Below are 27874 nucleotides of genomic sequence, written 5' to 3' on the forward strand. Positions count from 1 at the left end.
ACTCACTGCTGAAAGGGGATGAAATGCTGTTTGTCCTCATCGTCTGTTTTGCCATGGGCGATATCTGTAATGTCCATCACTGCAACCACAAAAGGGAACATCACAGTGAGGCAGCAGACTGTTGTCAAGGATAAGCTAATTCAACAGATGCAATGCAGGGTGTTTTTTTTTTTTGCTGTTTCAAAAATAACAGCAAAACAGGATTTTACTAGTTTAATAATTCTAAAAGTTCATTTACGCCTCTAACTTTGTAAAATGTATTTTCTACTTCTAAAACAGAAGCTGCCAGGTATTGGATCATACTCACCTGTTGCCTGGCACGGCAGACAGCCAGCATAGTAAAACAGATTGAGGGTTCTTGATCTCCAGTTTGCAAATGCCTCTGAATGGTTCATTCCACCCAGCTCTTTTCCTAAAGTGATTTTTTTTTTCCTGGCTAAGAATAATGTTACTTCTGAGTGAAACGTTCTTTCTGACTTCTGGTTTCAGTCCATTTGCTGAACACCAGAGGAAACCATTCCTCATCAGATCCACTAATCATCTGGCCAAAAACAAAAAGACGGGTGCTAAACCAATTTCCACCGACTTTTTTGCCAAGGCAGAATTGAGGCATTTCTAGGTCAGGAAGCAGGTGTTCCCATTTCATCAACACATGGATCCTTCATTTTTATACCTCGCCAGGACTATTCATGCAACTATAGCACCAGAGAGGAGTGGCATTTTTTTTGTTGTTGTTGAGTTGACTTTTGTATTGCCTGAACAAATATTAGGACATTTGAAAAGCTGCTCACCAGCCACACCAAATGGTCTCCGCAGTCCTCCAGTGTGTTTCTTGCCCTCTTTAAGCTCCATGCTTCCCACTCGGATGATCTGACACACCAGGAAGAGGCGCTGCCTCATCAAGTCACTGCTGCTCAGGTCCTAGACGCAAGAAACAACCATAAAGATGATTTATTATGGCATATTAAGTGATAAGGTGCATTACATACAAAGGAAAGTGGGCTACACATATCAGTAGCCTGTTATTATGTGCATTCATATTGCCGGAGCCGCATACCAGATGGCAAATATTACAGGATGGAAGCATGCAGTAAAACCCTCAAACACATTGATTTCCAGCACCTTTATGTATTTATTTTTCTGGAGATTTTCAAGTCAAAGGAGTCCTAACTTGCGTGCTTTGAGGAAGCAAATATAATGATTAAATTCCTTTTTTTGTGCCTTCCTGAATGTTGTTTGTATCACATTCTGAACCACTATTTCCTCGTGGCCCACATGCAGGTTAACACAACAGCTTGTTTGCAGGGAACTGCTGACTGTGTCATTAACATAAACAGCAGCAATATAATGGAGGCAAATGCATTCAAATTTTCAAAGATGCACCGTGAATGTGATCCATTCAGGGAAACTTTCTGCAAATTAAGAGCGGTCCAAGAGCAAATTGTCTTCTTTGTCACAGATTTCAGACGGCGTTTGGATTGTTTAAATCCGAAGCAGAGGGAATACAGTCAGTGGGCTGGGATTCAGTTACCGTGAATAGTGCTGGCAGGTTGTTGAGTTTTTCAATTTCTTTAGGCATCCCCATACTGTCCCAGCGCACCAGGAAGTTCTCACTGCATGAATTTAAATAAGAATCACAGTTAGATATCACATTATCTAAAGGCACCAGGAGAAATAGAAAAATAGAAAATAACTCATGTAAAAACTTTGCATTATTTTATCCGTCTCACCACATAAAATCCTAAGTGTCAAGGAATTTCCAAGACTTCTGCATATTTTGAGCAGCAATAACGTGAAACTCTATCGATCCCTGTGGACCTCTCTCATAGCATTCATTTGACTTGCCAACACAGGAAATGGCAGAAGGGCCTGGCTTACCGGCATAACACAGCAACCATTAATGATATTAGTTACACCTGAAATGTTCCTGCTATGAAAAGCCAAAATGTTTGCTGTGATAAAATCCTGTGCTGCAGTCGACTGGTCAAAAAATATTGTCCTATGTCGTTTCCTTAACACTCTTCCTTAACCTTGATGGAAAACATCATAAGTAAAGAGGAAAAGGAAGAATTCATAAGGACTTTGGAAAATGCAACAGCTGCAACTTTTATTTATTAGTTATGGCCATTTAAAATTTGTGACAGATTTTTTACTGACTCATCTTCATCTAACCTCAGTCACCAGCAGCCAAGCACTACTGAGGCTGGGACAGTTTGACCACACGTGATATGCAAGCAAGACGTTGAAAAAGTCAAGCATTTCAAAATTTGCAAAGATACCACCCCAAAAGTCAAGTGCCAGTTATGCTTAAGGAAACTGCATATTACAAATGTGCAGTGAGTTTGGCAAAAGCTGAAAACTGTAATTAACAGCTCAGGCATTTCTTAAGTACTCTTATTTCTGCTATGGCTAATGTTACTGTGACTTGCATGCTAACAAAGTGGCTAATAGTCATAGTCACAGACATTTCTAAATGAAGCTTTAATGCCCAAAAACTGATATTCAGGACAGCCATAGTCTAAAATGATAATAATAAGTGTTATGTTTCTGTTACCTTAAAATAAGCCGTTTACATCTATATACAGAGTGGGTCCTTATGCACAGTTTGCCTTGTTAGCCCAAAACAGACAACCTAAACACTGACCCTGGATCGATTCATGTTCTCGTGACGGCCACTGTTGTTGCCCTACACGTTTGACACATTGGAGAAGTTTGAGCTCTACAACTCATCACAAGATGCCACTAAATACGACACACTGGACCTTTATCACTTCAGGGTCATTTAACTAAGTTAGGAACGTTCCTAAGCAAAAAAAGACTATTCCACCGCAGCCCTCCTGTCTTTGCCCTGGCCCTCTCCAGAGGGTCAAAGGTCAGGGTCAGCGGCAAAGACATCCCCTGGTAACTGGATGAGATGTCGTGCTTTTAGTTTTCAAGTTTCACACTATTAACATTCATAAAGATGAACTTACTTTGTAGTCACTTTGATTTTTTTTTTGTTTCAGAAGTTCTTTTAAATCACCTCTATTATTTATGCTGGCACCATTTTTGCCACGCTTAGAATAGAGACGTTTTCTACACCAGCAAGCAGAAGAAGCAGCAGCTTCATAATGCCTCAAACTAGTAGCCTTCCAGTCTCGAGTGTTAATTTAAAACACTGCTGAAGCTGCTACATCAGAGCAGTGCAGAGTTATGTGACAATAATGCACAACCTCAAGCCATTATTATTATTCTGCATGACCATAGTATAACTAATTATAATTCTTCATTCTGTATAGTGTAACTTTTGCCACAAAAGTGTCAAAGTAGCAGTACTGGTGTGGTTATTTTTTTTTAAATATTCAATGAACCCCTCAGCTTGATACTAAAGTCTGAGTTAAGAGAAATAAGGAGCAAACCTGATGAATTCAGACTGGTCTGGGTCGTACAAAGACATGAGCAGCTCAGCGTCTTCTCCGATGTTGCATACAAAGTTCTTCAGGTTCATGAGTAGACTGTAGGTGTGCACTGTGCTGAACAGGGTCTGGCGCCTCATTTCCAGGTTTTGTAGCCGCGTCTGCTGAAAAGCAAGGTGCCAGGCAGCACATGGACACAGATGTTATTTGAAATGGACATTAGAGTTGGGCCGATTTGCAGTTTTGCCAGTCTGGTCCTGTGTTCCACGGGCCTAAATTGGTTTGTTTTTAAGCAAACCAACTGAACCAGCATTCATCATTATGACACACTCTGGCAAATTAAAAAGTAGCTTAGATCAGCAACATGTGCTGACAACATCAGAGCACTAAATCAGGTGGAAGGGGGGGAGAGCAGCGCACGTTGTGTTTGTTTACTGGAAAGTTCATGTGTTTTTTGGGGTGACGAGGAGACATACCAGAGTTGGTTTCTCAAGAACACAAAAAACTGTGCCAGTATTGCTACACTTTGGATTTGAAGCGGCAAAAGAGGTGTCTTGACTGGCTGTGAGTGACACAGTGCACCATTTAAAGCTGAACTTTTATCTGACGCCCCGTTTCTATTTATTGCTATTGCTATTTATTGCTCACTTTGAAATCGCTGCAATGAACAAAGAACAACTGATTCGCGAAGTTGAAACATGGAATAATCTGTATGATACCTCCTTATTTTGATACAAAAATGAAAAAGGTGGCAGCTGAAAGTTTCTGGTGAATGACCATCGCTAATAAAAGCCCCCTTACTGTTGGCTACATTGTGTGTCATTTCCAGTAAATATCACAATAAAAAATGTGTGTTTCCTGTTTAATAAGTACAAACAAAGGAAGATAGCATGTAGGCTATCAAGCCTTTAAAGTGGTTAGGTCTCCAGTCTGATCTCGAGCACACAGCTGATAGGTATGAGGTTTGTTTACATGACGTGATAGAAGTGCATATTTAACCGACACAATGTGGACAAAGAGCATGGATGTCAACTGACACTACACGATAGTCAGAGGCTTGCTTGCTGTTAGGACACGGTGTTATTTTGTTCCACACGGGAGCAGCTCCTGAGTCAAGTGCGACACCTAGTGGTAAAATTCTGTCTAAAAGTCTGATTCAGTGTTTCACTTAATATCAAACCAGTTTAAAAGGTTTTACCCCGGCCCAACCCCGACTGGACATCTACTATGGAAAAAAGTGACTGATAAAATAAACAAATCAAAATCATGCCTTTTCCTCTTGTATCCTGTCGTCAACACTGCGGGAAGCTGTCTCGTGTGCCCGGAATAGACTGACTGTGCTGGTCTCGTCAGGATCCAGTGTGTTCCCTGCTTCATCTCGCACCACCAGGTCCAACCCCAGAATCCTGAGCAGCACAGAGAATGAAACAGCGTCAGCAGAGTTTACAGAGACAATCTGAAAGCCATGACTCAAGCAAATAAAACTTTACAATGGTGTTTATGTCACAGGGCAATTCATTGCAGTACAGTAAGGCAGCAGGATTCATACCGGTTCCCGTAATCAATCTTTGCTGTGACTTTCTTTCTGAGCTCCACAAGGTCATCCTTAGGCAGCGTTCCCGACACTATCTGAGATCGATATTCGATGAGGCTGTACGCCATCTGCTGAACACCCCTGAACAAAGCTGTCTTGTTCGCCTGTCAGATAAATATGTACACATTTATAACAACACATCCTTCAGAGGTAAAAAAAAAAATAAAATAAAGTAAACATGAGTCAAAGTGGTGTGTAACAGAGTAGCACTGAGAGTACTAGAAACAGAGAGGCCGATAAGAGAGAGGCAATCTTCACATACCACGTAGAGCTTGTGCCATATCTGTGCCCATTCCCTCAGAGTAGCCCCGAGCTCCTGCACCAGGGGTAAATCTGCTGGAATAATTATTTCCTGCTGGCTACCAGCCACAAGGAGAGAATAATAAGATATTGGAAAAGTGGCTCATCACTCACAGATCATGCCACATAATTCAGATAGACTCAAGTGCATTTCTATACATGATAAATAGTTGGATGGTTTCCTTACACAGCCAAGAGAGGCATTACTGAATCTTCACTTATGGTAATTACAAGCGCACTGCTATCTTACTGGCAAATGACAAGGCAGGGCGGCAAACCAAAAGCAAAGTGGATTATCATCATGATGATATGTTTACTGATATGTGATCTCACCCTAGTCCCTCAACCGTAGCCTCCTTTAAGTGGATGTAGGAAGCTGGGAAAATGCCCTGAGGAAACAATGAGGTAAAATCAGTACACATATATCACAGCTCTGGTTATGGGATAATAAAGTGCTAATGATGGTCTTACCTTCTGGGATTTCTTGCGTAGCGTGTAGCCCCTATACCAGCCTGAGGAGATATTAATTAACAAAAAAAAAAAAAGTGTTACAATGATGAAGAGGCAGTGGAGGAGAGAGGAGTGATGACAGTCCACCCCGTCAGGAGGACAATGTGGACTCGTTTACATTATTATGCACAGCATATTGAGTGCCAGGTAAGTTCAACATTTCATTTAAGTTCCTGTGTCAGCTTGCTTTAGAGAAGGAAAAGAGGGATGTGTCGGGGCCTGTTGTGTGTTCAGGCTCACTCACCTTCCAATTTCTCAAGTATGTGCACCGTGTCCCCCACCTGTAGGCACAGCTCCTGCTCTCCACTGGATTCATAATTGTAGATTGCTAGGACAAGAGCAGGACTGTCTCATTATGAGGAACACACATAACATTAAATAAACACAGTTAACAATGGAGAGATTTTGAGCCGACAGTTTGACTGACGAGTTTTATTCCCACTCAAGGTCCAGTGGATTAAGAAAAACCCCAAATCCCTTTTCAATCACTCATTGCACAGTGGAGAAAGTCTGTTTTTTAAAAAAAAGTTCTGGATCAGAGGTTTGCAGTTTCTCCCAGGAAAAAGAAACCAATTCACCCTCCTTGTCGCAGAACTTGGCTTCGCAAGCGTACAGGATCTTGATCTTTGATTTATTCCTCATCTTAGTGCTCTTTCTAACAGCAGGCTGTAAGCCTGTGCGGCAGGCCTGTGTGTGACTCAAACCTTTAAAGCATTTTGACTATTCTTAATTGAAACAGATTCCCTGAGGCTGTGTTTAACGTTCCAGTAAATGGACTGTGCTGTAGCAGGTAGCTTCAGAGTAGAAAAAAAAAGAGCAGAGCAAAAAAGGGATGGAGGGATGGCATTACATCCTCTAGATTTCTGATATCATCATACCGCTGTGACCTTTGGTCAATAGTTACTCTCTGCAGGTTGTGCTTGTGCCAACTGACTAACCTGCAAGCCCTGCCCTTCCCTTCACTCAGTTTATTAACCTAACAGCTTTCCTGGAGGCGACTCCTGTCTTTCCCTTTTAACTCTCTTACCACGACACTAACGGGAGAGATCACACAAGAACAGATCTGCGCGAGCACACAAAAACACATGCACGTACGCACACACACACACAAAGCCAGACTGAAGTTGCAGAAGAGAAACCTTGGCAAACAATACTGTAGCAAAGGTCTTTGTCATGACTTGAGGGAGCCGCAATAGCGAACAGCCACTCTCATAGTCAGATAGAGGAACTATGAGCACAGCTCTGCCCTGACTTGCATGGTGATAATGCTTGTTGCTGGAGGCTAGATTTCACAGCACGCTTCAACTGGCTCGGCTTATCACACCTCAGTCTGAATACCAAAACTTGACGAAACACTGAATGTGGCTACCCTTCTCTCTCCGTGACATCCTCCTCATCAATAGGTATTTTTTCCTGGCTTTCCATAACACACATATGCCCAGAGTGACATCTCCACGGGGAATCAGTTTTTAGGTTAAGACTGTGTTTTTGTAACCAGTTCATGGGTTCTTAAACTATTAGGTCAGACTCATGCTGGCTATCACCTGCACAGGTTAACATGAATAATGACTCACTGTGAGATCCCCATCTGGTCGTCAAAAGGAAAAGTCTAACACTAAAACCTGCAATACCAGTGACACTTTTCTTACTTTCCTTTTCCCCATTAAAGATCCCACATAGTAAAAAATCTAATTTCCATGTTGTTTTTATAAGAAAGCAGGTATACTGTCGGTGCATTATAAATACTATAAAAGTACAAATACTCTCAATCCACTGAGAAATGCACACAGTCCACATTCAGAAACTGTGCCTTTAAACAAGCTGTCAGGACATCCGTGATGTTGTGATGTTACAACTTAAGTATACAGACTGAATCACCATGACGTCACTCTTACAACAACTGGCAGTTATAATTCCAGAGGTACAGTACAGGCCAAAAGTTTGGACACACCTTCTCATTCAATGCGTTTTCTTTATTTTCATGACTATTTACATTGTAGATTCTCACTGAAGGCATCAAAACTATGAATGAACACATGTGGAGTTATGTACTTAACAAAAAAGGTGAAATAACTGAAAACATGTTTTATATTCTAGTTTCTTCAAAATAGCCACCCTTTGCTCTGATTACTGCTTTGCACACTCTTGGCATTCTCTCCATGAGCTTCAAGAGGTAGTCACCTGAAATGGTTTTCCAACAGTCTTGAAGGAGTTCCCAGAGGTGTTTAGCACTTGTTGGCCCCTTTGCCTTCACTCTGCGGTCCAGCTCACCCCAAACCATCTCGATTGGGTTCAGGTCCGGTGACTGTGGAGGCCAGGTCATCTGCCGCAGCACTCCATCACTCTCCTTCTTGGTCAAATAGCCCTTACACAGCCTGGAGGTGTGTTTGGGGTCATTGTCCTGTTGAAAAATAAATGATCGTCCAACTAAACGCAAACCGGATGGGATGGCATGTCGCTGCAGGATGCTGTGGTAGCCATGCTGGTTCAGTGTGCCTTCAATTTTGAATAAATCCCCAACAGTGTCACCAGCAAAACACCCCACACCATCACACCTCCTCCTCCATGCTTCACAGTGGGAACCAGGCATGTGGAATCCATCCGTTCACCTTTTCTGCGCCTCACAAAGACACGGCGGTTGGAACCAAAGATCTCAAATTTGGACTCATCAGACCAAAGCACAGATTTCCACTGGTCTAATGTCCATTCCTTGTGTTTCTTGGCCCAAACAAATCTCTTCTGCTTGTTGCCTCTCCTTAGCAGTGGTTTCCTAGCAGCTGTTTGACCATGAAGGCCTGATTCGCGCAGTCTCCTCTTAACAGTTGTTCTGGAGATGGGTCTGCTGCTAGAACTCTGTGTGGCATTCATCTGGTCTCTGATCTGAGCTGCTGTTAACTTGCGATTTCTGAGGCTGGTGACTCGGATGAACTTATCCTCAGAAGCAGAGGTGACTCTTGGTCTTCCTTTCCTGGGTCGGTCCTCATGTGTGCCAGTTTCGTTGTAGCGCTTGATGGTTTTTGCGACTCCACTTGGGGACACATTTAAAGTTTTTGCAATTTTCTGGACTGACTGACCTTCATTTCTTAAAGTAATGATGGCCACTCGTTTTTCTTTAGTTAGCTGATTGGTTCTTGCCATAATATGAATTTTAACAGTTGTCCAATAGGGCTGTCAGCTGTGTATTAACCTGACTTCTGCACAACGCAACTGATGGTCCCAACCCCATTGATAAAGCAAGAAATTCCACTAATTAACCCTGATAAGGCACACCTGTGAAGTGGAAACCATTTCAGGTGACTACCTCTTGAAGCTCATGGAGAGAATGCCAAGAGTGTGCAAAGCAGTAATCAGAGCAAAGGGTGGCTATTTTGAAGAAACTAGAATATAAAAGATGTTTTCAGTTATTTCACCTTTTTTTGTTAAGTACATAACTCCACGTGTTCATTCATAGTTTTGATGCCTTCAGTGAGAATCTACAATGTAAATAGTCATGAAAATAAAGAAAACGCATTGAATGAGAAGGTGTGTCCAAACTTTTGGCCTGTACTGTATGTGAAATTGGCAAACTTATTGATTTCTGTTGTCATTTTCAGTCGTAGCTGTAATGTTTAAAGATATGTATTTAAACACTGTAGTCCGACCTATGTTTTGTTTCTGCTGTGCTTATTTTATGTATTTGTTGCTTTGCTATTATCTTCGATAAACTAAATTACTGGCACAGACGCTAAGGGATGTACAGCTGTGGAAGGCGGGGACACAGCAAAACATATTTTAGACACCTACAAAATCAGTTTCAGTGTAAGTGTACACCATATTTGAATATTTGTTCCACTTTATTTTACACACTAACCAATCAACACTGCAGTAGACCAGCAACTCTATCTACTGGCAAGGTAATTTGGTGAAAATAATTTAAATATAACATACAATTAAACTGATATTGCTTTTTTGAGGGCCTTTTTAAGGTGGATAAAAACTAAATAACTGAGGCAGTCTTTGCTCGACGCCATTTTGTTTTATGTACACAATGTGAGGATTGTCTACTTGGAAGTTATTGTGAATGAACATTGTGATTCGGTCTATTGACTGTTTCAAACTTGACAGCATAATCATTCTAAATGGCTCCTGTTGAATTCCCTGTTGGAATGTTTGTTAATGGAGTAGCTGACAAGGAAACTACAAAATTTATTTTATAGTTTCCTTGGTAGCTGACAGGAAGTAAGCAGGGATCAAACCTGTTGCCCTAGCAACTGGATAGCAATGAAATGGTTTGTATAGGTAGAAAGTGCCAGTACAGTGCTGTTACAGTCAATTCTCAGCTGAAATGACAGAACAGAGACATCAAGAGCTCAGATGCAGAAGAGTTGGGAACACTGACCAATCACAGCAGACTGAGCTTTTTTGGGAGGGGGACTTTCAAGGACAAGCAGCTTTTCAGACGGGAATGAATACAGGTATATTCAGGCAAACAGTATGAGAAAAATCAAGTGTTTTTCTTACATGAAAGCATGTAAACACATCCTAGTAGAAACCCAATATACAAATATGAACCTAAACATAAGCATAATATGGGACCTTTAACTCAGAATTTCGATTTCAGCACATCACAGTTTTTGGTATCTCTCATATTATGAACAGAAAGTTCAGGTTTTTCCAGCTAACATGGTGACATGCTGTGATGTTTCATTTAAAACATCACAGCATGTCCCTGTGAATCTCTTGAAAAAAGAATATTTGTTTTCACCAGGAAATTATTTGTGCAGCCGGAACAATTTTGAATGAAATGTGCACTGAAGAAATGACATCTGCCTCTGGTCATGCCGGGAGTGACAATGGTCCATTCACCAACTTGACACAGTGTCCGGGCCTGGCAACAGCGTGGCAATGTGCCAATGGCAGAACCCCAGCTGAGCGTGTTGTGATGCCACACTGTCTAAAGTAAAGGCAACAGTCTGGGCCTTGGCAACGCAGCTTATCTGTTCAACTCTGAGACACACTATCCTCCTCTTTAACTTGAAACGCTGAGCCTGAAGCTGCTGTAGTAAATTCCAATAAAGCCTCAATCTGTGTAGGTTCAAGTTAATGTGCATACTAATGTTAAATCAAAGTCAGCCTGATTCACTCTAAAAGATTTATCATAGAAGTGGATTAGCCAACAATTAAAGAACACCACGGCTGAACAGTTTGAGCAGCTGCTGGCAGAGTTCACACGTTTGGATGAGAATCCATCGTTCTCGTCACTGACTGGGTGTGAAACTATTCCAAGCTATGGCCCTGATAAAACACACACAAAAAAATATGAGGCAAGATACAAGGGTCCAGCAATCAATCCTTGAACATACAGATAGGCAGGTCCTCTGAATTCATTCTGACGCTCAGCAGGAAAATCCTTCAATCAAACACATGAAAGAAATGAAATCAGAGAGCCAGAAATGGGCCAGACATAAGTCATGCTAGATAAACTGACCTTAACAAAAATAACTACCTGCATTTTCACTCACACAAAGCTTGTAAGCGAAACATTTTACATACATTAAAAAAAAAGAAAATCATCGTGATCAAGGGAGTAGTTTTCAGTTTTCAAATAATGAAAACGGTATTATTATATTCATGTATTCTTACCAAACCCTCATGGTATACATTTTTTCCTAGAATGGCAAAGGCATAACTGGCCCTTCTCTCTCTCTGATTGGTTAGTGCTCACGGCTTTGTTGGTTGGGTTGTTATTTAGGCAAAAAAGTAAGATTTGTTAGGGTTACAATACAGCATAAGCCAATCAGTGGCAGAGTATGGCAGAGTAGGGCAGACCATGCCTTCGCCATTCCTATAAAAAAAAAAAAAAAGATTCACTCACAGTGCAGAGGAATTATGGTCCAGTGCATGCAAAGTACACAATATGTAGATTAATGAGGAACCGACGTTCACAAGTGCCAAGGTGGGATTGTAAAAATCCTCCTAATACACAAGTTTTATTTTTTACTACACTTTGTTTTTTTCAGTTTCATAGCATGACAAATGCTTTCCTGTTTTATACCTATTGTGACTTGTTGGCTTTTGGGAAAATGTTTGTTCCGTGTTTGTGCAATGTAATACAGAAGTGTTTGAAATGTTCCTTATTTTCACAAAAACATACAAGTAGTTTAACAAAGTTGCCAGTGGGCAAAATGCTCCCAGTCCCCAGCAGGAGAACTCTGTCTTTGACACTTGCACTACTGTCTGTTCAAAATAAATGAAAAGAAACATATCCTTATGCATGTGGGGTTTTTTCTGCTGTACTGAACTTAGACCAAACTGTGACTCCTTAACCATATGCATCAGACAAACCGTGACTTCTGTGTACCATTACACCCCTAATGTGTTATGAATTTGTAAAGGACTTCAGTCAGCTACCCTTCAGTGATGTATCATATCTTATTAAACTTGAATTCAAGCATACATATTTCAAACACTACCAAAGGAGGGAGAGTTACAGTATAACTGCAAAAAGTCATTAGGTAAAAGCAAGTCTATTAAAGTTTGTTTTTGAGCCAATTCTCCTCAGGCAGGACGTTTCAATACATAAAGGCCTCGGCAGAAATGCCTTCTGCCTCCCGTCTACTGTCTAGACAGCCGGAGACGGTCTGGGGCTCTTAAAACTGTGCTCCAGCTAATAAGTCCTGATAGGTTATCCATAAATCAGAAAGCTAATTCACAAGTTCAAAGCTAATAGTGAAAAAAGGGATAGAGCTAGACCAGTATGGGCTCATCTTTTAATTCTGGTTAAAGACCCGGCTTCAAAGAAAATTACAATTGCCTTCTCTGAAGGAGAAAAAGCACCAATGCTTTTCTCCAGGTTCCTCAAGAAGTACTCAGACATTATGTCCCGAGTTTTAAAAGTCATGACTGACCATCCAACCATTTGGCCTGTCCATCAAAACTGAGAACAAGGTCAACAGTTATATTACCAGCAACAATCAGGTTTGACACCACAAGATGAACTATCGGATGTTTTGACTGCGATCTGTGGGGGCAGCTGTAGATTTGTCTTGCTAATAAGACGCCCACACAGCAGGTAACACCAGCAGAGCAAACAACTTTAAGCTCTTCATTATTTTAAGGAAACTTATTTGTTCATTGCATGTTAAAGTGGAAGTTGTGGTAGTACTGTCTTTTCACACGACCACAGTGGGCACAAGCATTAGTCAGTCTTTATGACTTCAGTTGCTTGAATGGCAGTTCCCTTAAGAATACTCAAAGTTATTATAGAAGCGAGTAGTGCTGCTCATAAGCAACTGTAAGGCATTATAATCAGTATGAATGCAGAATCTTATTATATAATATTCATAAGAACACACAACATGTAAACTCCAGGGGTTTGCTGCAATGAATCAAATGTCGTCATTAGAACAAAATGTAATAAATTCCTCATCCACTCAAAATGTATTTTGCTATTTGTTACTTAACTTGGATGTTTGAGCTTCACGGTACAGAGTTTGGCACTAGAAGGCTGTTCACACATTCATCTGCGCTCACCTGGATTTAGGACATCACAACTTGTTTGGAAGTCAATCATGGTCAATCAAGAGTGTGCTTGTCAGTCAAGTAGGAAACATCTTGCACAATTCTAAGATTGTTGCATTGAAGATGTTCAGTTTTATGAAAAAAAAAAAACAAAAAGACTGACATCTAGCTCAGATGGTGGAATGTGTGCCCCATATTTGCAGAGTCCTTTGCAGCGGCGCAGGTTCGATTCCAACCTGCGGCCCTTTGCTGCATGTCATTCCCCCTCTATCTCTCCTACCTTTCCTCTCCATCTTCAGCTGTATTGTCAGTTAAAAGGCAAACATCTGCCCAAAAAATAATCTTAACAAGAAAAAAAAGAATTAAAATCATAGCAGCAGATATTGTCTTCCTTATTCCATGGATTCTTCTTCCTTGTCAAAACCCGGTGCCTACAATACCCACAATGCAACTTCACTGCCACCAGTTTGGTCAGAGACTCGGAAGTGTTTTTCTAGTGGCAGATAATGCAGTCTCAAGCTGCTAGGCTCAAGCAGTCCTCAAGTTTCAAAGGGAAGAGAGCTACAGGCCTGTTAACCACACTGTCTCCCAGATTTGTAATTATTTTCAAACTTCAAAAAGTCTTCAGCACCAACCGAAGCTGAGTCAAGTGTAGGACTAGGCAATATATATATATGTATACATATAATATTATTATATCAGTATTGTGATATGTGACTATAGTTACTGTCTTTGGGTTTTGATATCTTAATATTAAAAGTGTTGTCTTTTCCTGGTTTCAAAGGCTGCATTACACTACAATGATGTAATTTTCTGAATTTACGAGACTGTTCACACTGTTCTATTATTTGCCTTTACTCAGACATCATATCAACATTACTGATGATTATTAAAATTCTCACTGTGTAAATATTTTGTAAAGGCACCAATAGTTAAACCTACAATATTGTCACAATATCGAAATTAAGGTATTTGGTCAAAAGTATCCTAATTTTCTCCACAGCCCTGCTATAGTGACATCACTTGAGGCAGTTTATCAGATTTTGTGCAGCTCCCTTTGGAGCTGTTAAAGGCTTTATGCAGCTTTTTCTCACATATGCAGATTACCACAACTGAGTTTCTCAACACCTGTTAGACAGACTTGACAGATGAGTAAAACCAGTGGAGTTCCTCTTTAACTTCCTGGATTACTGTAATTCAGCAATGGCATCAGTTGGTCCCAAATTTGTAATGTTGTTCATGTAAGCTGTCAATAAAGACAGGCCGTTAAGAATCAAAGCATTTACATGACCACTCAGTAAGGAGACCTTGCCATAAAATCTAATAAAGCCATGGGATTTCATTATGGATTCAAATAATGTGAAAACAGAGATGCAGTAAATTAAACTTCACCTGCTGATTTCAATGCTTCACTTCAGTCTCCAAAGTCTCCTCTTAAGAATGTAAAAATTAAGCTATTCTATTATGATGGCGCCACAAATTCACCATTAAAGATTGTGATATCTTAAGCCCCATATTATCCACATTTCCCTGTTAGCTAGCATGATATAATTGATATTATCATAAACCTTGCAACTCTTCTTTCATCTCAAAATGTAGTTGCCTGTATTGGGGCACAGCCTGGGTTGACTAATCGGATTAAAACTGTAAGACCTTGTACAGGGTCCGATGGCATTTTAAGGATTAAGTACAGTGTTAGTGACTCCTGCCCCGACTCTGAGGCGAATGGCAGGAGAATGGCAAAGTCGACACAATCACGCAGAGCAACACTTTTGAACGCCATACTGGGATCTAAAAGGATTACCATGAAAAAAAAAAATCCCCAACATCAGCCGCTAAAACAAGGTCATATATAACCAAGTGGGTAGTGTTTGTGCAGCAGAGCATTCCATACCCACCTGCGTTTGGGGCTTAAAAATGTTTTCAGTCACAACAGCAACAGAGCACACTTTCTTTCAAGATAAAGTCGGCGAGAGCATCCAGGTTAGAGCGAGGTATTTTCAGTCCTGGGCTGTGATTCACACAGAGAGAGTATACACTAGGCGTGCACACAGGCAGGGTTTTCCTCTTGTGTAACACATCTGCTACACACCACTGTCTGCATTTAAGTGTCTGTAGCCTTCAGCCAGATTTAGCAGTGAGTCAGTAAGGTAACCAATGACCAGCCAACCTGTGCTGACAATGAAGCCTTTACAGTTAACCTGAAAGGGATTTCTGGTGAAGCCAAGTGATTTACCTTGAGGGCGTGGAGGACTACCTGATAGCATGAGCATGCATGCACAGCAGACCCACAAACACACACAGATAACTGAGACGGGGCCACACCTTAGTGCAAGCCACAGTCCAAGTTATGAAGCTGAAAGGAACACAAAAAGGTGCTCAATAGCCTCAAAAGACAGAAACACAAAAGCCTATAGCGTAGGTTAAGTGTAGCCAAGCGACACAGATAAATCCAATGTCTATGCAAATACTTTTCTCTTATCTGACATGCATACTGTACAGTCACAGCAGTGGCTCCCATGTGGGGCCCTACAGGAGTACTTGAGGGGGGCTTCAAGGGACCTTCCAGCAAAATGAGGATTCATTTAAGTTCACTACAACTTCCACATGTCAACTCAGCGAGGTTAAGTACAAGAATGGCTGGTATGCTCATTGAACTCTTGGCTCTTTTCCATTCCCTCCTCACCACCTATTATGGACAGTTAAACCAGTTATTTCTTACTACAACCAGATACTTACACACACTAGGGCAACAAGGAAGGAAAATATCGAGCACTGTGTGATAAACAAAATGCTGGTGAAGCCTAGCTGGCTACAGTATCTACACCCGCCCTATATCAGCAACAATAAAGTCGCCAATAACTTGTGTTTCCCAACTTTAGTCCCCTTCCCTTCAAGTTAGTTGGGAGTTTACTCGGCGAGTTTTCCGCTAGAAAAACACACGTAGCCACATGAGAGAACTTACCGACTCCGTACTTCTCTTTTTTAGTGGGAATCCAGCGGGTCATTTCGGGGGAAGATGTAAAGTAGGCTGAATAAATAAATAACTATTTACAATTGCTAAACAGAGGACGGGCGGTGCACTCCTGCGCGTCCCGAGCTCTACAGTTCCGCCATCATGACTTGTAAACGGGGAGGGGAGAGGAAGGCGCTCACGGCTGGGAGAGGAGAGAAGGGGATAGGCGTGAACCATGGGCTTCCCAAACTACCCCCACAAAAACAACAACAACAAACACTCCACGGACACTCATTTCATCAAGGGTTTGCCTCCAGGAACACTGTCCGTGAAGCCCTGAACATCCGCCAATCGATAACTGTAGCTATTCCTCATAAATCTTCAAATGAACTCAAATTGAATCTGGAGGAATTATAATGAGACTGACCTGTCCCTCGCTGTGCTGCAAGGACTCCTGATGGTGTCTGCACACACAGTTTTAGAGCCACTGGCACACAGTTTGACAATTCAGAGGAGAATAATTAATTGAGACCAGAGTTATAAATCACTGGTGTGTTATAAATAAGTTATCACCAGGTTATTGTTTTTAATTTAAAATGAGATTGAGTTGCAAACTCCATGCTGCTGCTCACATTAACCGGTTTAAAGGAGAACTATGGTGGGGTGAAATCAGGTAAAGTGGGATGCTTCTTAGTAGGGGACTGTTCGTTATTTATGAGAGGGGAGGGGTGGTGCAAATACCTTTCTAAGCACTAAGAAGGGAATTGTCCTTTTTTTTGGGCTCGGGGAAGGGGCATACAACTTGAAATGACTGCATTTTGTATTTATTTTACTGCTGAATTTAAAATGAAAACATGCATGTTCTCTTTAAAAAAAAAATAAGCCAAAATTACACCATTTATCATAGCCAGAAACTGTAAGAACAGAAATTATCATTGGCGTTTCAAATTTCCAAAGGTCCTTGAGCATATTATGGGGGGGCTATAGCTTCTGACAGACCAAAATAAAAAATAAAATCTGAGTTTAAGATCGTGACATTTCATCAAAATCACAATTTTGTCAAAAATAAATCATTTGCACTCACAGCATGCACGCTGAGAGTGAAAAAACAAGACTTTTTCAACTCCAGGATTTTGCCTTCAACTTTTAATTTTCAAACATCAAAGGGTACATTTTTTAAGATCCAACAACTAATTAATGGTGGAGGGAAGGTCATGCATTTACCCTAAGTTACTTCAGGAGGCTTAAGGAAAAATATTTGTAGCTATGTGAAGGGTAAAAAAACAAACAAAAAGCAGCCACCCTTCACCTCTGATAAGTAAAGAACACTCCCTAATTCATCCAGGAAACACCTAAAATGCTGAAGACTAACTTAAATGTTACTTTTAGACATTCCCTTGCTATATTTTTATGAAAAAAATGTATTGCCGAGTGAAATATTTTAGAAACCTTGGACTGTGAAGCATATCACGAACCCCTACCTCACTCAGATGACATGTTCATGTAAAATGGGACAGTCATGTTTGTTTTTAATGGTTAAATCCATTTATCAGTTCAGTTATTGCTTCATAAAAACATTTATGTAATCTAGCTTTTTATTGAAAAGGATTATCTAACTTTTCTGCAATGATTTTCCTGTTATGTCACATCTGTGTCAGTGATTGCTAATTCCAGACTATTCTGGCTGATGTGGACTGACTTCATCATCTTTAATATCTTGTAAGTGACAAAAGTACCAAAAATGTTTGCAATATGACAGGGTGGCACAAAAAAAAAAGAAGTCAGGATTTTATGGCACCTTGTAGCCAAAAATATGCTGGTTTCACTTGAGACAAATGTCCCATATTAGCTCAATTTTCTGTCCCATTTTACGGGAATGCAATAACTACTACTGTGAAAATGTTTTTGATTATTAGTCAAACAGTTATTAAGATTATAAAGATAACACTGGTTATGTGTAAACTACATTTGTAGCAGCAGTGCAACAACATATTTGGTGAGTGGCTACTAATATTTAAAAACTGCAAGATGTAAAACCATACTTCACCCTTCACGTCACCCTTGTCTGAGGCATAAATGGACTAGACCTGGGAATTATATACTCACATAAGGCTATAGCTGAAGTAACTGTGCAGGCTATAATTGTTTTAGGAAGCAAATGGAAGAATAACCAAAACATCTGTATTAAACCTGTCCATCAGTGAGGCTATTGACTTAAATTTAAATGTAATTACAGGACAGAAAGTTTCTTACAAATAACGCCCACCATCCTCCTTACCTACCCAGTAAAGTAATTTACAGCTGCTGGCTGAGATCTGGTAGTCTACTTAGCCTTTTGTTTGCCCATCATATGTGTGAGTGTGAGCTTTTTTTCTGCTGCCACTGGTCAGCCAAATGGTGCTGTCAATAATGTTCAGCCATCCAATGCTTTTGTTGTTCCCTTTGGCAGAATGATGTCCATTTTTTCCCCCATCTTTTGTGATGTGGGCGCTTTAAAACACGGCTTGTGGTGAATTAGTGCTAACAGAACACAACGCAGTCTGATTGAAAGCTACTATCGAATCTTATCATTTTACAAAGGACAAAGCCATTGAACATATGGCAGCAGCAAAAAAGCATTATGAGAGGCTTTTTACTGGCCAAACTATAATCAAGAAAACAGACATTTTTAAAATGATGCCTTTAGATAATAACATTTTTGAATTGCTGCCCTTTTTTTCAACACATAATGCTGAAGTGAAGTTACACAGAGAAATAAGTGCGTGTCTCAGATGCAGAAGTATATTTTCTTTCTGCTGTGTGTTTGACAAATCCTACACAGCTGAAGGATTCAAACACACTGCCTGAGCTCATCCTGAAAATCAGGTACTAGAAATGTATTTGCACCTATATGATGAATTTCCAAGGTTATGGCTTGAGCTGTTACACATGATTATTGTGACCTATTTCTCGCTGAGCTGTAGGTGCATGCTGAGTATTAGAATTCATTGTAAAGGGACTTCAAATCTGCCCATGCCCTTTTCACCTCTGATTCTCTTTATTCCTTTGGCGAAAGCGCTCACACTTTTTATTAAATGTGAAGAGTCGCTTTTGGGCTATTAAAAGTTAAAAACAATCAAATCTGCAAAAAGGAATACAATATTGCCATCACCTGACTGCTTTGTGCTATTGCATACAATAGACAGTCCCTGATAAGGCCTCCAGAGTATGTAACTTGTTGTTGTGGTATATTTTTAATAGGTGCTTCTGTAACTGTTACTTAACTATTCTCTACCAGAACCCTGAGAGAGAAATCATTCAATTAAAATGGTGTGTGTGTGTGTGTGTGTGTGTGTGTGTGTGTGTGTGTGTGTGTGCGTGTGTGTGTGTGTGTGCGTGTGTGTGTCAGTGCATGCATGCCTCGCATTAGCGTGTGTGACAGCTTGACAAGCAGAGTTCAACTCCAGAGTTCATCCGGAGTTGAATGCTCCATAAGCAATAGGAGCAGACAGGTTGAGTCTTCACTGGAGATCCTCACTCCCATCTTCTTCTTTTTTGGATCAGATTGTGTTATGTCTCAGGCATCCTTGTATCAAAACTCCCCGACTAGGTGCACCTATGCACGGACGTATGAGGTAAATGGAAACAGATGCACATACGGATACGGAATGTTAATCCTGATTGCTGACTTTCTGCTTGAAAGTGAAAATGTGTTGTGGTGTGTGTGGGCTTTAGTTATTGTAGATTAAAAAAAAGAGATGAAGCCACTGCTTTTGTACTGAAACAAGGGCATCCTGTCTGTTTACTTCGCCCAAGGGTTTCTCAGTGTGTCACCAAACAGACACATTATGAATGAAAACTTAGCATGACAGACAGCTGGAACAATAAGAAATATGCTCCCTATTTACCATCCACCTTCCTACACTCTAGAGCATTTGATTATTTTGTGTGCGTACATGCTTGAGCGCATACGCCTGTGTGTGTTTTATATTTTATGGGATGAGCAAAGACGAAGCACATCAAGCATCCATATGTATGAAATGTACCATTAGAATAAAAACTTGACCTGACTTGACTCCGCTGTTATTCAGTGGCTGACTTCAGTGGCTGACATTACTAAACTCACTGAACTGTGATTTCTATGATGCGGGGAACTACAATGCTTCAGAGACTTCTGAGTGGTAGGGCTCTAAACACTGGTTGTAGCCCCCGCTGAGGTGTTCAATTGCTGAGACAAAAGCAGACAAAAGGCCTAATGGATTTATGGGTCCACTGCCAGGGCTGCATGACGCCAGAGGCAAATTGGGCCTCGGCATCCACCTGGCTGTCTGGCAGCAGAATCAGGTAATAGCCCCGTCCTGCAATGCTGTGCAGATAGGTCATTGCACTATCTGGGCACAAGGACTCAACATCCTGAGGCAGAAGTTGATTTTCTGTTGACTTTTGCTGCAGGAATATCCAACTTTTTACAAAATGTCACTTAAAAGACATGTTTGTTTGGCTCCTGCTGCGTGACGTCAGATCTGCGTCACCACAGTCACTGTGTAATGATGCAAGCTGTCAATATTTTTCTGCACTAATATTGACGCCTACATGAATTTCTCTGCATTTGTACCGCATGTGATACATCTTTGGATGTGAGAAAGGTACAGGCTGGCCAGATAAAGTGTTATTTTGCACAGAGAGGTCTCACTTGTAGCTCAGCCTGCAGAAACATAGACATGACAGGGGGAAATATATAGCATTGATGCATGTGATCACAGAATCAGTCTTCTGCAGGTAAGTTGGGGTAGCACATTTATATCCACAAGTCCAACATCTCATTTCCAGGTTGTGATGCATGAGAAAAGATGGGCCCTGAGGCTCCCGCATTTGTCTCCATCTGACTCACTGAAGCATCCTTTGTACCCATGCAGTGGGTACATAAGGCCATCTGAAAACTGTGGCTATGTGTACACCAGGAGAAGTGAGTGTCTATTTTTAGAGCAAGAGAGAGCCACATTTTTAAATGAAATAGTCGCTGTCTGCTGTCTTCCAGGCCAGTGTGAAGGCTCGTTCGACAGAGCCTTTTAATTAGGTGATTCTCCGACATCAGCAGAGGGAGCCACAACTCTTATCTGAGACTTCCTTTTCTTTGTGGAGACAAAGCGTGGCTGTCTGACAAGCAAAAAGGCAGACTGCAGCGTGACCACCATAACTGTCTGGACCAGGGCCTTAGCAGTCTGAAAGGAGTGTGCACACCCTCCTACAATTTAAAAAAAAAAAACACAGTCTCAAGATGACAAGTGCTTCTCTCAAGGTTAAAGTATCATCTTTTCAAAGACATGGAAAGCATTAACTCTGTGAATCTGTTCCCCAGTATTCGTTTTAAGATTGAATGTAAATATATGCCTTTCTACTGCTGCTTGTGCTTCAGTGCAGCATTTCACCTCAACATCAATTTGGATGTCAACTTAAATGATACCATGAGAGTACAAAAGCAAATAACAACCAGTGTTGCTGCTGGTTTGCAGATTAGATTTCTGACATTGAGACCAAAACAGTCCATCATTGCATTCTGCATCCTCCTGAAATGTAATACACATTTGTTGTAATGGAAAGCTGATATTCTGCTCCTTATGCAGACAATGTTTCATGACTCCGGGACCAAGGCAGACTATTGACAACATGTTGTTAAGTTCTAGGAATAGATGAATGTCAAGAAGTATAATGAAACCCATCAGAAATGTGAAATGTGTTTCCTGCTATGCTGTAATCACCCTGCATGTAGGAGTCATGAAAGCCATCACATTTATTTTGGGGTAAGCAGTGGCAGATCTTTTAGGCAGCTGCCTAAGGCGCTACCCGAGGAGGGGGGACCCTTTTTTTTTTTTTTTTTTGAATTAGAAAAATCAAGGAGGGGGATAATGATCCAAAGATCTCATGGTAAGGAATGTAGAAGGGATACCACCTCTACTCCTGGCAATGCAGTTCACCTTAATGTGTTCATCAGTGATCATCACAGTCAAAACAAGCTAGAGCATTGATGGGTATGTTGCAGTGGAGTGTATGTGGAGAGCATTAGAGTGAAGGAAAATCAAAAAGCAGGGGGTGCTTGCTTACCAAGTTAGCTCAATTTAGCACTGGGGGTGACTCTCGATGTCTTCTGCTGCACCTTCAGCTCTGTGTTTTTCATCAAAGCATCATATGTCTGGGAGGTCTCAGCGGGCCTCGGTGATGGGCCTCCCTCCCTCTGACAGAGCGCATGCCCACAAGAGGCAGAGGGAGTTGTAAGATTTATACAGCAGTCCGTTCACAGCCAAAATGTGACAGATGAAACAGGAGGTGAAACTCAATAACTGAAAGATGAAATGTGATAAAAATAATACAGCTTTGCTTTGATATGCTGCGTTTACCGTGGATCTGTGTCGCACCGTGCCCTGACATGCACCAACACACACACTGCACACACACACACACTTGCAAGTCTCCAATAGCTGTATGCCACTGTGATATGAGTACCTGAGGGAGTATCTATAAATCCTGCTGCTGTTATCTCTTGTGAAGAGAGCGCTATCACTACTTCAGCATTCTGTCTGCAGGGTTGTTTGTGTATTAAAATACAGCCAGTCATACATCATTAGTGTACTTTTAATCAATAAGGAAACATTTACATTATTGCTATCTCTTTGAGTGGTGAATGGTGTAAGTAAGCGGAGCCAAATTCATAGCAAAGTAGAATTTCTAGTGATTAAACTGAGTGCTCCTTTGGACCGTCTCTGGTCTTACCGTGGCAACAGCAGGAGGAGGATAATGTAGTTTAGCTCAGGGTGGGGTAAACTGAGGACAAGGAGGATGGAGTGGGAGAGAGATTGCATATACTTTGGGGCATTGCTTTGACACATGCATGGTGTGCCATAACACGTACCACATGTAGAAAATGTGAGGTTATGTTACAATTATGAAATGATGCAAGATTTCAAAGCGTGCTTCAGATACATCAAACAGAAGCTCCCAATCCACATACACTCCTGGTTGTGTTTGTGTAAGTGTACGTGAGAAGCCAAGACAGATAGAGTGCGTGTTTGGGGTTCATTTGTGTGATAGGGATTGCATCTCTGTAGATGCCTAAAGGAAGCCCCCGGTCTCTCCACCTCTTTGCTTGGTTAAAAAAAAAAAAAAACGTCTGTCCTCTGTCAAGGTTTAGTGCAGCGAGATATTTTTCTGCTTCTCCTCTCACTCTCTCCCCGATTCCTCCTCAACCTCTCTCTCCCTAATGAAATAATGAAATTGCTCACTCTCCGCCATCTCTCTCTCTCTCTAGCTGTCCTGCGTGAGTTGACACTTAGCCAGATTCTTTGGTGCAGCAGACTAAGCTGAGTCATAAAGGTTTCAGTGTGCCCTGATTTATGGACAGTGATGTGGATGGTGGGTGAGGCAGCAGGAAAAACACCGGTGTCAGCTCACTGATCACACAGAGACTGTAGGCACAGAGAGACGACCTGCTGACTTGAGATAAAGACAGAAATGCCACTGTAACTCATTTCCTATAGACTTTGGTTAAGCCAAGACAAGAGAAATCTAATGAGGCTTTATCTGCAGATCATGTTGAAAATGTGAAGCCTAATACTGTCTGATATACTGTGATTTTCTTTTGTGTGTGTATGGGGTTTTTTTTTTTTTCATGCATTTTAATATCAAAAGGTTGGCTTGGTGTTTTTTCGCTCACAGAAAACAACCCAGACTTGCTGACTTTGCTGCAGTCCTCCCTTCCAGTCAATTGTGGACTGATTTATCAGTATGGGTAGAACCAAATGCTCTTTGGCTGCCATTTATGTATTTTTTCCATTAACCTCCATTAACATTCTGGTGAGGGAGAAACACTCTGAAAGTACAACTATCTATCCTTGCTTGTGAAAGTGAGTCACAGAGCTTGAACATTGAATATAATTTCCTGCTAATGTGTTTATTTGTGCTAAATGTTATTCAATCTGACACCTCATTGCAACTGTTCCTGTTCATAAGTACAAATGAAAAGCTCAAGGCCAGCTCTGGGTTGACAAGGCTTCAAGGCTTTATTGGAGTTCAACACAGCACATCATGGGTTTTAAAGCACTAAGTGAGGACTTGAAGTAAGGCATCTCAAACTTGGTACTGCACATACAGACAGTCGCACAGGCATGTATCGGTGACAGTAAAGCACACAGGTGTTTGCAAACAATTCTCCTCAAAGCAGAATTTCTACTCCAGACATTTGTCACATCCTGTCTTCATCAGTTTATTGATTAGCTTCTATATTGTTTTGTTTCTTTGCTGGTACAGTTTGCGTACATGCTGTTGGTCACTGCTGGATTTCAAGAGATTTTCATTTGGTTTGAATTAGAGAGCACCAGAGAAGACATCCCTCAGCTACAATGCTAGCAGGTATTGTTTTAAGCATTTAAATTTAAACTTTTTTTTCTGTTGTTTTTCCATTTTTCTCATCGGCCTCCCCCTCCTCTGGTTTTTCAGTTTCTTCCTCCGTCTTCTCTTCATCACCTTCATCACCTTCATCGCCTTCCTCCTCTTTCTGCTCAGCATCATCCTCTTTCTGCCCAGCATCATCCTCTTTCTGCTCAGCTTCCTCCTCCTCTTTAGTTGGGCTCGCCTCTCCACCTTTTTCCTCATCTTCTTTTTCTTCATCCTCTGCCTCTCCCTCTTCATTTACATTTGAGGGGGGTAAAAAAGTTAGAATTAATCCACACATACATATGAATACATCAGTTGAAGAAAATGACCATACTAACCTTCTCCATCCGCTTCTTCCTCTCCTTCTTGTTTTTCCTCCTCCTTTTCTTCCACCTCCTCCTCTTCCTGTTCCTCTCCCTCATCTCCCTTATCTTCCTCTGCCTCCTCCTCCTTCTCTTCTTCCTTCTCCTCCTCTTCTCCCTCTTCTTCTTCCTCCTTCTCTTCTCCCTCTTCTTCTTCCTCCTTCTCTTCCTCCTCCACCTTCTCTTCCTCCTGCTCTTCCACCTCTTCCTCCTTCTCCTCCTCCTCCTCCTCCTCTTCAGGAGCGGTGGCCTCCGCCTGCTGTGCTTGGCTTGCGGATATTGTTTCCTCTGTTGAGAGGGATGAAGTATAGAAGCGGGAGCTCAGCAGGTACGGAGCTGCAGAGCTCAGCTGAGAGTGGATGAAGGGTGGAGCAGTGTACATGGACTGGCAGTAAGTGCTGAAGGACCCTGCTGCCGCCACATTTAAACGGTTTTCTTCTCCTTCAAGGAGGTTCCTAACAAGATGAGACACACATAACATCAAATAAATGATATGCTAAATCATTGGCATTCATTTAGATCCCACAGTTACAGCACAGTATATAAGTCACTTACCTGTAGGCTGCAATCTCAATATCCAAGGCCATCTTCACATTCAAGAGATCCTGATAGTCCTTCAAGTAGCGAGCCATGTCATTCTTGTTAGCTCTCAACTCGTCCTCCAGTTGACTTATTGTATCCTGCATAGAAAAGATAAAGAGACATGTTAGTGGCACATTATTGGCTGGATGCAATTTACATCTCAGCTAGTCTTCAGTGTATCATTGCATGCTTAATTAATGGACTCATTTCAAATGCCAAAATAATACACTTTTTTCAATCATAGAAAGAACACAGAGATTTTTGCAGTCTTGTTCCTTTATGTTTTTTTGTCACTCACCTGCAGTGCAGAGATCTCAGCACTCTGTTTCTCCTCCACGTCCTGTAGTTGGTTTTCTAGAGCTTGATTCATCTGACGGCAGGCATCAATCTCCAGGGTCCTAGCTTTGAGGAGCCGGCGGTATTCTGTAGCCTCATCTTTGGCGCTACGTGCACTCTCTGTGTTGCGAGAAGTGCTTACTGTCATCACATTCACCTTGTCACAGAACCATTCTTCGGCTGCTTGAAGGTTGCGATGTGCCAGCTTCTCGTACTGGACTCGGATGTCACGGAGAGCAGCGGATAGGTCAGGTTTGGCGACATCCATCTCCACTGACACCTCTGCGCTGTACTGTATTTGGGCCTGCAGCTCGGCAGTCTCACTCTCACAGAGGCGCTTCAGGAAGGCCAGCTCATCCAGCAGGTTCTCAACTCTTTTCTCAAGCTCAGCCCGACCCAGTATAGCTTCATCTGCTCCCTTCCTGGCATCCATTAGCCTACCCTCTGCTTCCCCTCTGCCAAGCACTTCATCCTCGTAGCGTTTTTGCATGTTATTAAACACGTTTTCCATCTCATCCTTGCGGTGCTGGGCTGCTTGCTTCTCATGGCGGGCCTCTTCCACAGCAGCACGGAGCTGGCGGATCTCATAATCATACAGGGCCCGAAGGTTGGATGGCTCCGTCTGCCTCTGCCTGAGCAGCAGGAGTTCAGTCTCCAGCAACTTGTTCTGCTGCTCCAGTTCATGGACCCTCTCAATGAAGCTTGCAAAGCGGTCATTCAGGTCCTGCAGTTGAGCCTTCTCCTCGGTCCTTATTGCTTTGAACTCAGAGCTGACCTGGGCTGCTTGGTCAAGGCGAAGCTCAGTGGCAGCTGCAGACACTGGAGCAGAAAGCACAGAGGAGTAGCTGGAAATAGCTCGGGTGTGTGTTGGATAACTTCTGCGTGAAGATGCATAGGAAGTTACTGGGGCAGAGTGGCTGGTGTAGGCAGGCCTAGATCTTATCCCTCCTCCAGCTCCATATCCTGCACTGCGCACAACTACCCTCCTCTTGAAAGCAGAAGGGAAGTAAGGGTCAAAGCCGCTAGAAGTCATGACTTGAGAAACGGGCTGCTCTCTGTCTAGGAATATAGCTGGGCTGACTGCACAGTGAATCTGCATTACACTGGCTTTTATAGACCCAGTAATGACTGTGACGTAAGCTATTTTTTGCAGGCATGCTGACAGAAGCGATTGATAATGGTGCCTGCCAGCCACTCTCAGCCAAGGGAGAGATGGGGTGGGTAGAGGATGAGTGTGTGGGATGGAGGAGGCGGGGATAGGCGGTGGAGCAACAAGGGACTGCAACAGACAGGGTCACTGAGGACAAAACAGTGCAGTGTTACTCCCAAAAACTGCATTAGTCGTTACTATTTGCCCCCATAAATCCTGACAAAGACATAATGTATCTGTCATGCAACTGTACAGACTCTTGAAATACTGCTTGATGCAAGAAGAGGGGAGGAAACCCACTTTTTGTAAAACATGACACTGCTTTGCACTGTTTGGCATCACCTGTCTCCTGTCTGTGTTAGAATTAGTATTATTAACAATATTATTACGTTCTATATATCACAATTAAGTGTCACAGTGAGCCAATGCATATCAAATCAGCTGGATATTAAACAGTTTGTTCAATCCTGTGATTAAAATACCACCTCAGTCTCAGGAAACATTTTCATGAATTATAAAATAAACGTTTGCCCTCTAGTGGTTGTCTGTTTACTGCACAGGTTACAGACTACAAATACTGACAATACATACACAGTATATAAGAGTACATTAATGTATATATTCCTACATATATGTATATGTAGTTATGATTTCTGGGCAACCTACCTGGTTACTCCCTGATTAAGTCCATATCAACTACATGGAAACATGGTGTCTCAGACACTATAGCAAGGTTGTGCCCTGCTGAAGCAACATTGCAGGCAATAGGATGCAGTTGCTGGA

The 27874-nt window shown here is 41.7% G+C and overlaps 2 protein-coding genes across 9 annotated transcripts in view; both read right to left on the reverse strand.

The window, feature by feature from the left end:
- The window catches only part of dock5 (dedicator of cytokinesis 5), a 46133-nt gene extending 29694 nt beyond the window's left edge, over window positions 1-16439 (reverse strand). For 4 of the 8 annotated variants that reach the window (XM_049579984.1, XM_049579983.1, XM_049579981.1 and 1 more), the window contains exons 1-11: window positions 16265-16439; window positions 6044-6127; window positions 5761-5801; window positions 5623-5678; window positions 5252-5348; window positions 4945-5093; window positions 4666-4801; window positions 3399-3559; window positions 1532-1613; window positions 792-921; window positions 7-79 (exon numbers count right to left, since the gene is read on the reverse strand). In XM_049579984.1, the coding sequence (XP_049435941.1) occupies window positions 7-79; window positions 792-921; window positions 1532-1613; window positions 3399-3559; window positions 4666-4801; window positions 4945-5093; window positions 5252-5348; window positions 5623-5678; window positions 5761-5801; window positions 6044-6127; window positions 16265-16307 (1052 nt within the window). In that variant the 5' untranslated portion in view covers window positions 16308-16439. Of the gene's footprint in view, window positions 1-6; window positions 80-791; window positions 922-1531; window positions 1614-3398; window positions 3560-4665; window positions 4802-4944; window positions 5094-5251; window positions 5349-5622; window positions 5679-5760; window positions 5802-6043; window positions 6128-16264 lie in introns of those variants that run through there. The other 4 variants (XM_049579985.1, XM_049579982.1, XM_049579980.1 and 1 more) reach the window with 2 other exon arrangements.
- Window positions 16440-24270: 7831 nt separating this feature from the next.
- Window positions 24271-27861, reverse strand: LOC125889855 (neurofilament light polypeptide-like). Its single transcript, XM_049578073.1, has 5 exons — window positions 27758-27861; window positions 25904-27238; window positions 25579-25703; window positions 25000-25478; window positions 24271-24910 (listed from the first exon to the last, which is right to left on the reverse strand). Exons 2-5 carry the CDS (start codon window positions 27038-27040, stop codon window positions 24660-24662), a joined length of 1992 nt encoding a protein of 663 aa, XP_049434030.1. The 5' UTR covers window positions 27041-27238; window positions 27758-27861; the 3' UTR covers window positions 24271-24659.
- Between the last annotated feature and the right edge of the window lie 13 nt (window positions 27862-27874).

This window comes from Epinephelus fuscoguttatus, linkage group LG6, assembly GCF_011397635.1.
Source record: "Epinephelus fuscoguttatus linkage group LG6, E.fuscoguttatus.final_Chr_v1".
In the NCBI taxonomy this organism is placed as follows: domain Eukaryota; kingdom Metazoa; phylum Chordata; class Actinopteri; order Perciformes; family Serranidae; genus Epinephelus; species Epinephelus fuscoguttatus.